The following is a 9934-nucleotide window of genomic DNA, read 5'->3' as shown; positions in this document are numbered from 1 at the left end:
CACTCCCAAGAGCAATCCTCAAGCGTAAGAAGTCGACTAATTACTGGGTTTGGGCTGCTCCAGTTACTTCTTTGGTACTGATGCTTCTTGTCTTGGGTTACTACTACGTTCTCTAGATCAAACAAGGCTGCGTTATTGTAGTTTGGGATGTTTTATAAGCTTGGATTTTTACCTTTCTTTTGAGGATAAAACTCTTAAAGCTTATTCCTCATTTATATACAAGTAGAGACCCTCCCTAAAGTACTTTTTACATTTCACTTCTGTTGTTGAGGCTTTAATCCTTTAACTTTGAAGAAAGAAAACAACTTTTGTTACATTTTTTATAGCTCTGATAGTGTTCCATCTACAATGCTAGACAATCACATTTTTACATAAGTAGTAAGTCTGACAATGAAACATGATACAATGACTACGAAAGATTACATTAAAGCTTACTTGTTAAGACATTACTTCCTTTGTTCTCTCTCCAAGCTTTTTGCTTCTTTGTTCCACCTCTGGAGAGCAATCCTCCCTGACCTCCACTTTTGACTCCGAAACCGTTCTCTTCCTTTTAGCCAATTGGAATAATCTTTCTCGGGCTCACACACTATGAAATCTGCCAAGTCCTCCCACGTCGCTGCTATTCATGTTGCCTTCTCCGGCCATACACCAAAGAAATTTCTCCCCGTTGCAGCTTTTCTCTTCGACACCAAACTCCTGAATCCGAACCATTCTCTGCATCAGACAGCTTGCTGCACAATCATGGAGTTACGTAGTCTCGTTAGCGATCTTATAAATGTGGTTATCAACCCCCATGAAAGTAAAAAAGAGGTTTTTCTGTACATACCCCAAGTACAAAGTTCGGGTTTTTTGAAACTTCAAAGCAACAGCCTCGCTAAGTTTCCTATCTACTGCAGGCTGTACCATATAACCATTGATTCATTTAGAAAAAAGCGTAGAAATTTAGAGTTTTTGTGCGAAGAGTTATTAGTTGTTACCTCCTCAGCTTTACCAGAAGCTTTAAAACCACTAGATGGTATGGAAGTTGATGGATTTTCTGAGTGCACAAGTGCTTCCAAGTCACCCCCTTCTAGGATAAATAAATACAGAGATACCACCATTCCGAAAATAGAGCCCTTTATTAGAAAGTCAAGCTTAAGTGCAAAGCTTACAGACAGTAAGCCAGAAAAATGCATAAGCATCCACTTCGAATTCAAATGAACATGAGGATGAGATTCTATTCTATCGTGCAGGAAACTTTGTCCGGGTAAGTGAACACTGAACTTTTCAAAACGTCCAACAACGTCCATCATGGATTTGTATTCCTTGCAAGATTGAAACGTCTCCAACGTCTTCAGATCGATGCCGGAGAGCCCGGATGACTTGCAGTGTCGAACAACTCATCAGCTTTAGTATGGATGCAAGTAGATACAGGTCTTCGACACTAGATGCGCTGTACTTTTGAAACACAGAGTCCATGACATCATCAGAACTAGCTCTAAGTATCGCGCAACCAAGAACTGATAAGATCTGCGACAACATGTTTTCTGAGTAGGAGCTATCAAATACACTTAAACTCTCCTTCGCGTATGCTACAGAACACGCTACCAGCTCATCATTTTCTCTCTTGCCATTGTTACTTTGAAAAGAACCCCATGAATCCTTTAGCTTCAGTGTAACCTCGTTAACTTTCTCCAGTGTTGAGGGCAAAAGAAGATGAGTTGTTCTAATCCCAGAACTACACATCGAAACACCAAAACTTCCCAGATGAGTTATTCTCATCCTTACACATGTACCGTTGTGTACAGAACAACAGACTTGTCAAATGCATCAATGCATCTATCAAAAAGCTGAAGGTCTAATAATCCCTTAACACAACAGATACCGATGGCATCAGAGAGCAATAAAACCACATAGGCGTGAATCATTCTTGGCGCGGAGAACATCACGGGGTCTAGCAGCAAGGACGTAGCAGCACTCATGGTTAACTGAGGTGGTCTAACCGGACTAACTTGCTTTCCAGTATAATCTCTCAGCATACATCTTATTTAGTTTCTCACCTGACAGTGATAAGATAAAGTGAGCAGAAAACCATTTCCATCACAACGGCCATGTCATGCTTACTGAACATTATACATGAGGAGAATGCAGGATCTACAAGGAAAAGCAGATCCCTGACTGAACTATTCACCAAAACCTCATCGATGAAACCTGGACATATTAAGGGACAAAAGTAAACATAACACCGTCTTAATGATTCAACTTAGAAGCACTTGCCAATGGTATAATTATAAAAAAAAAAGCCACAAGTTTTCAAGACGGTCAAAAGAAAATCTAAGAAACAAAAATGGATCAATCAAGATTTATTACCTCAAGAGCCCTGTACAAAGAAACGTACGGCGGGACTCGTCAGAAGAATCACCCCCATACGTTGCAGAGATCAAACCACTGAGGATTGAGAGAGAAGATTTTCGCGTTTCTCCAGAGCCATTTACTGTGTTCATTCAGGCAAAAGTAAAGTGATGATCTTCATGCAGCATCTTAAGAACAGCATGGCCAGTTCAACACTCTCCTCATCTCCACTTGCAAACGTGCAACAACTCTCACCATTATTTGTCTTTGCATAAAGCAGAGAACAGGATTTCGAAAATCCTATCAAGCTCCGTGAACAAGACATCAGAGAGGTCGCAAACATCAACGAACTCGATCGATCTTCTCCTCCTTGGATTTGATATTCCAATAGTGTGAGGCAACGTTGCCACTATCCCAGTTTATCGGAGGAGTTCGTGATAACGGACCCAGGATGTACAGCAGATGTTTCAAGATTGGCTGCTTAGAAACCTGAGAAATCAAAAAGGGGACTCAGATTGTTTAATTCCTAAAACCCTAAAGTTCAAAACTTTCTGAGAGAGATTTTTATCAAAACTAGTCAAAATCGACGAGATTGGCAGCACCTTGGGACAAAATCATTTTATAGTCACAGAGGCAATTTTTAAAGGAGATAGGGATTTTGCGCGGATCGGAGGGAACCGGAGAGACATTGTTGTACCTGAGGGAAGCAATAGATGAAGCGAGAGAACGGAATAAGTTGTCTGGATCTGAGACCTTCGAAGCACGTAGCGTCTTACGGTTTCCGCTTGGCCGCCCATCGCCGAGAAGGAAGAGGAGGACGATGCTCGTAGTCGGTGAGGTTCTCGATTCTGAGGGGATTTTTCTCTGTGGCGGAAAGGACAATACACGCGGGGTCGTTTTTTGTGAGCTTATAAAACGACACGCAGTTTTATTGAGAAAAGGTAAATGTTTTGGAAAAAAAGACTATGGAGGTTGATTATTTACTGATTTTGAAGTAGTTTTTGACTTTTGTTTCCGAAAAAACCATTTTCTAGACAATCAAGTTTTAAGAAAAAAAAAAAAAAGAGATTTCCTAAAATCTAGAGAACAATTTTTTTTCTTTCAAATAACTGTATTTTCTAAAGAAAAAACAAAATCTAAGTTTTTATGGTTTTATCATAAAGCAAATTTGTTTGTTTTTATGGTCAACCTCAAGTTGATAACTTGAAAATGATCCATATTACCAGTAAATTCCTTTATGTTTTTTCGGCGCTTGAATGCTTTATAGTATTGGTCGTTTTTATCATAAAGCAATTCGATTGCGTTTACGAAAACGTGAAGTATTTAAAATGTTAATTTGTAAACTGCGGAGAAGAAGTCCATATTTTAAAGTCATTTGATTTTCCAAAATATTTGAAGAGACTAATGTAAATATTTTTAGTATAAATGTCAGACATAAATATCATTATATTTGGTTTTACTTTGTTTTTCTAAAGAAACTTATTGAAAAAGTTGATTTCAATTATCTTAGTATTACTTCTTTAATATAGTGGAATCATCAATTACATCATTACATAATTTCTATTTTTATTTCAATGATCTTAGTTTTTTTTTATATGATCAAAGAGAGACCGGGTTTTTGAAGTTGTGGACGGCATCCGTCAAGCTTTTCTGAGAGTCGAATACCTCAGGTCCAAAAAAACTCTCCTTGATACGTTTACGAGAATGTAGACAGGCTCATTTCCAATCTTGCAAGTTTTTTGAGAGGAAAACTGATCCTCAAAAGACTGGCACAAGCATTTCACAGCCTCTTTCGGAACAGATCGTTGGATGAAACCGGATATTGGATTCTGTTGCCCCCTATCAAAATCTAAGAGTGCTGCAATTGCGCGAGAAAAAACACCCTCTTTAATGAAAGAATTCAGAAAAACATCTCGTCAATTACACTGGTTGATTAAGTTTGTCCTTCAAAGCCTTGTCTATGGGTACACTGGTTTGGTTCACGGATGAGATTGGAGAGAAACATCCCGAACCGTATATGGTTTTAGCTTCGAGCGCTTGGGCACTTCACTTCTGTTTCACAGCACTAAGACTCCAGGGTTCATGGAGATTACGGAGTTACCATAGGTTTACTCACGGTAGCTGTAGTGATTGCTATCCACCTGACATCATTCACCACTGTCAAATTAGCATTGATGTATAGAGGTGGATTCATGTTGGCCGGAGTGTCTCAACTCATCAAGTTTGCAACAACTAGGAGAGAAAGAGATGAAGCTGAGACAGACGTGATGAAGAAAGATGTCAAGAGAGCAACCGCTAAAAAGGAGAAACCTTTACTTTCCCTAGTTTATCAAGTTTATAGTCAAGGGTTGGTGTCTTGTCCATTAGCAAGACACTTTACAACAACTAATAGTCACCAAAAGTACAATGTTATCAAGAAACTGGTCAAATCATTCAGGTATGAATACATAACAAATTGATGAATGTTTACTTGAATAAAGTATGCACAAAACGTGAACCAAAAGCAAGAAAAATCCTAGACTACCTAAGCTATAGTTTGTAACTTCTCTCGTTTTCTAAATTTGAATCTCGTTTGGTTTAAGAGTTTATTTTGTTAATTATTTTTATCTTATCTTTTAATCTCTTATTTATCCAACAATATATCATGAGTTTGTGTGATTTCATGGAGATTAGTGAGTACAGTTTTTAGAGTTCTTGGGTCTAGTATATTAGAGTGATTAGTGTTTGATCTTTGATGTTGTGTTCTTAATCTAAATGATCTTTAGTTGATTAGTGTGCTTAATTCTAGATTAAGGTTGAATACTATAATCTAAGATCATAGGTTGTCTCATGTTCAGAAGCTATTCGATGAAATGTTTGAATGAACTAATCAATATGATTTAGCTAACATGAGTTGATGTTAGAGATGTTTAGTGGCTATTAGAACTTGAAATTCATTCATGCTTGATGCTAATTAACCAATGTGAATTAACGTTAAGAACTTGATTAGTTATGAATTATTACCATAAAAGTGGATTAGCTTAAATTAGTGATCTTAAGCCTAAAACTTAGTATGATTGTTTGAACATCATGAAATAGCATTTGATCATCCTAATCAATAACCTTGACCCAAAAGATTGTCTTTCTTTGATTTATTTGTAGTTGATTTTAGCTGTCTTTCTATTTTACTAGTTTAGATCATAAACCTCTTTCTATTTGCTTAGATTAAAGAAGCTTATGTATTCTTGGTGTTATAAGTTTCTAATTCTTTTCGGATTCGATCATAAAATGCTATAATGACATATCATTCGATTATGATGTTGTTGGCATATTAGATTAATTAGTGTGTTTCTAAACGCGTAAATCAGAATATTTTTGTTTAACAGAGTTGCTAAGCATCTGTTAAATTCATTTTTATGAGTTCAAAAGGCACTGAACGCTCCAAATGTATTTGACTAGTATAAGATGCACTGAATGAGAAATCAGTGTAGGTCCATACTCACGTTTCTACTGCCGACAGTGAGAAGAAATAAGCTTTTCAATTTAAAAATGAACAATGAAATACAACACACAAAAATAAACATTGATACTCACATCTAGAAGTATCTATGTCAATATTATAAAACAACAGTGGAAAATAAAAGAAATTTATTGAATGTGTGATATTGACATAAATAAGAAAGCATCAAACATAAAATAGAAAGTCAATGTAGCTTTTCCCTTACGTGAGCTTTGGTAGGTAAATGAATTAATAACGATCAGTCTTTAATGTGACTTTAACAAGCTTTTGGTAAGGCGAGGGTTAGGAAGCAATGTGGTTCGAGGCCACCCTATCAGACTTCACTTTTGCGGTCGCACGGATATGAGTTTATTTACTGTCCAGTTGAATACAACGGTACCATCTATTCAGAGATTAGTCTGGATTTTTCATAGTAAAAAGAATAAAAAAAATTTTGGTACAACCCAATTCGATATCTATCCATATCCATGAACCTAAATATTTAGTGGAAACATAAGCATTCAACTCTTACCACTTTTCTTAAGACACACACCTAACTGCACTGCCACTTTGTTCTCCAAAGCATTAACTCTGTTAGTTACCAACGGGAGCTAGAAAAGATCACCTTTATCCCTAACCTTATAAACTCAGTCACAGATCACCTTTATCCCTAACCTTATAAACTCAGTCACGTGTGAGTGTTATGAGTATGTATCACAACACAATATACTATTTTCAACTTTTAATTAGAGTTATCTTTAATCAAAAAAATTAAGAGTTATCATGTGTTTGTGTAACTAGAATGATCAAGTTTAAGCACAATAAAAGGGTTTCTCTCTCCCCCTTATCTTCCTCTCTGCGTGCGACCAACAAATCTAGATCTGCTCCGGCGTAACCGGCGCGTCTGAGCGCGTCCGGCCGTCGGGGGTTTCTCTCTCTTTTGCTCTGGTTTTATTTTTGCTTCTCGCTCATTACCCCTCTCCCATCGCTTTGTTTTCGGTCTCTGGCCAAGCGAATCTCCGTCGTTAACGAGCCGCGCGCGAGGATTACGGTGACGGTGGAGAAGCGACTTGTTCTGGAGTCGAGACGCGGTGTTCTGCAGAGGCTATGGCCGTTGGAGTCGGCTCTTATCGGCTGAGAGAGAGGTCGCGTTTCCCCTTTAGATTCTCTCTCGAGACCCTAAGCTCGTGGTGGTGCGTTGGCTCGCCCTTCGGTTAGGTAGTGGCTCTATTGCTGCTCTTGTCCGGTGAGGTGTGTGGTTTTCTCTGAGTGGTTCGGGGAACCCTAACGGCGTCGTCGGGTTCGCCTCCATCTACGGTGGAATCAAAGACAACTTTGAAACTGTTTGGTTCCAGAGGCGAGTTGAGGTTGGGTGCGGTGTTGGTTGTACCTGGTCCCTACAGTCGTCTATGGCTGCATATGGCTCGCGTTGGTGTGTTGAGTGGAGTCTTACACAGTCGTCTATGGCTGTTTCAAGCTCTCCTTGGCGCTCCACTTGTCTTTCCGGCTTCATCACTTCGTCACCAGTTTGAGATCTTCACTAGTTTTGCGGCCGCTTCTCTATTGGAGTCGAGCTCCTGAGCTTGCTTTGTTCGTTTTACTCTTGACACGAGTGGATTGTTTGCGAGGCACACTTCCGTTTCTTCGGTTCTCGAAGACGGCAAGAGACGTCACGACTTTGTCACTCGGTGGCGGTGTCTCTCTTGGGTTCAGCTACCATCCCGATGCCGGTGAAGGGTCGCTTGATTCGTCATTGGTAGTGTAGCTGACTTATATGTGTGCAGGTCGTTAGAGCTCTCTTGGATTGGTGTGTGGATTTGGTGGTCAGGCCTCTTTAGCGTTCATGTTAGGTGACGACAGTGGCGAGCTTCTGTTCGGTTGGGAAGCGGTTTCAAGTGCTGTGTGGCGCTGTGTGCAACTCGGCTTTGGTGGCATCTGCAAAGCTCATGGTATGTATCCGAAACCTTCCTCTACTTGTCGTTTGGAGCTTCATGTTTAGAGATGGATACAAGTTTGGTGGAATTCCTTGGTAACCAGCTACTCTGTAAACGACACGAGAAGTCCCGGCATCCGAGGCAACTTGGAGAACCTCACCTTTTAGTGCTCATCGTTAACGGTTGAGAACGGTTATCAATTCTGAAGAATTACGAAGACATATTAGCGGAATGTGCCGGGTTTAGTGGGCGGGCGAAGCTAGTTATTGTATTAGTTTGACTTTGGAAATTTTGTACAATACCAGCTTGTAACCGGATTTGAAATCCCCGTTTATACGGGTAGATTTAATATATATAAGTATTTAAAAAAAAAAAAAAAAAAAAAAAAAAAAAAAAAAAAAAAAAAAAAAAGTTTAAGCACAATATGGTGTCTCTATTTATTTATTACAACAATTATCAAACTATACTGACGATGTAAAGCCGTAACCAATAAACAAAAGAAGAAGCAGACACTTGAATGAAACTAGACCAATAGAATCGAGAAAATCGATTCCGACATGAATCTATATTAGCCTCGAAGTGTTATTAAGTTGACATAAGGATGATGGTTAGGACGAGACTTAAAACTGTAGTTACCGACATAACGGCCATACCATTAGCAGAGGATTTTTTCTCGCCTGGAGCTTCCGCCGGCGCATTAATACCACCGGAGCTTGACGGTCCATCTCCAGAGGGACCCATCGCCGAACCTGAGGGAGCATCTCCGGAGGGACCCATCCCAGACGGGGAAGATGAAATGGAGGAAGGAGATTCTCCCGGAGCCAAAGATGGAGAAACGGCTGAAGAAGATTTGGGTGCCATTGATCCAGACGGTGAAGAGCCCGGTGCAGAGGACGGAGGTGATGGAGGAGAAGTCATCGGAGAAACAGGGGAAGAAGACTTAGGTGACATTGATCCCGGCGGAGAAGTCACCGGAGCAGAGGACGGAGAAACAGGGGAGGAAGATGATTTAGGTGGCATAGGGGCCGGTGGAGAAGTAGCCGGAGAAACGGGGGAAGAAGACTTAGGTGGCATTGAACCCGGCGGAGAGTTTTCCGGCGTAGCGGCTTGTGGAGGAGGCGGAGTCGAAGTTCTAACAGACAAGACGACGACAGTAAGCTTTTGCCCTTTCTTACAGTTATCTTCATTACCGCTGATGAAGTAAAACGGACCAGAACGATCAAGCGAGATCTCTGAGTTTCCGTCGTCGGCTCTCTTGATCGGATTCTTGGTGTTACATCCGTCGTAGTCAGCCTTGCTGACCTCTAGAACAGAGTCAGCTCCCTTGGCGTAGGTAAAATCTGCATGTAAAATAATCAAACCGTATCTCATACAAAATTAAAAAAAAATCAAACTACTCCATGACAAGTAAGAAAGAAGAGGTTATATATATATTATATACAGAGTGTGTCGTGTACTAGGAAACGGCCCTTTCCAGCCCAAGATCCATAATCTTCCGGGGGGTTTGGAACCCACGCGCCGCTACCTCCGACTCCGAACCTCCGTGCGACGGAGATGGTTGAGAAAGAGAGGAGGAACGTGAAGAAACAGAGGCTTTTGGTTTTTGTAAACGCCATGTTTTTTTTTCTAATAGACTATGAGAGAAATGGGGTTTGTGTGAGTGTGTGGCTATGAATATATAGAAATACGAAGGATTGGGCTAAAACGTAAAGTGAAGCTTTTGTCTTTATGATAGGGGGAAATGTAACGTTTATGGTAAATACGTGTTTGTTTAAAAATTGAATCTCGTGTCAGTCTTCGTTTCTTTCTTCATTAAAAGAAGAGGGACTTTCTTCTTGTGTCCACACCGACGTGTTTAATTTTATTCATTTTAGGAAACAAACCATTTGGTGCTATACGAGAATATTACGCGTTTAAAGAAGAGCTGTAGATTGTGACAAAAGAAAGTATCGAATTCAAACACCAATCACAGAAGAACTAATGTTCATTCTTGAGGATATGACTATTGACTCACAACGAATCATATACCATTCGGCTTTGATACTATAAAGTCTTTTTTTATATCTGCATCTGGTTCCATTTTCTTTTCTTTCTTTTTTCGAGAAAGGTTAGCCTTACGATGCATGCGATCGTGTTATTGCAGTCGTAGAGAATTTCTGAATACAAAGATTTTGAATTTGTGGACTTATGT

The 9934-nt window shown here is 39.8% G+C and overlaps 1 protein-coding gene and 1 pseudogene across 3 annotated transcripts; both read right to left on the bottom strand.

Moving 5' to 3' along the window:
* Positions 1 to 424: 424 nt before the first annotated feature.
* On the bottom strand, positions 425 to 4525 carry LOC130502635 (uncharacterized; annotated as a pseudogene).
* A 1416-nt stretch (positions 4526 to 5941) lies between these two features.
* LOC108842979 (early nodulin-like protein 2) lies at positions 5942 to 9513 on the bottom strand. 3 transcript variants are annotated; one of them, XM_056997381.1, is made up of 3 exons: positions 9185 to 9513; positions 8397 to 9083; positions 5942 to 6212 (listed from the first exon to the last, which is right to left on the bottom strand). In XM_056997381.1, exons 1-3 carry the CDS (start codon positions 9357 to 9359, stop codon positions 6151 to 6153), a joined length of 924 nt encoding a protein of 307 aa, XP_056853361.1. In that variant the 5' UTR covers positions 9360 to 9513; the 3' UTR covers positions 5942 to 6150. The 3 variants fall into 3 exon arrangements, with proteins under 3 accessions (XP_056853361.1, XP_056853362.1, XP_018471551.2); XM_056997382.1 differs by having other exon boundaries at positions 5942 to 6185; positions 9185 to 9512; XM_018616049.2 differs by lacking the exon at positions 5942 to 6212 and having other exon boundaries at positions 8156 to 9083; positions 9185 to 9511.
* Between the last annotated feature and the right edge of the window lie 421 nt (positions 9514 to 9934).

The sequence above is a fragment of the Raphanus sativus genome, unplaced genomic scaffold, assembly GCF_000801105.2.
Source record: "Raphanus sativus cultivar WK10039 unplaced genomic scaffold, ASM80110v3 Scaffold0616, whole genome shotgun sequence".
Taxonomy (NCBI): domain Eukaryota; kingdom Viridiplantae; phylum Streptophyta; class Magnoliopsida; order Brassicales; family Brassicaceae; genus Raphanus; species Raphanus sativus.
This window is presented reverse-complemented; position numbering and strand designations above follow the sequence as displayed.

Bases quoted from the DNA above. Each gene is read 5' to 3' on its own strand.
- LOC108842979 (XM_018616049.2), bottom strand. From the start codon at position 9,359: ATGGCGTTTACAAAAACCAAAAGCCTCTGTTTCTTCACGTTCCTCCTC. The intron at 9,084-9,184 runs GTATATAATATA...TTTTACATGCAG, and splicing joins CCTAGTACACGACACACTCT to ATTTTACCTACGCCAAGGGA.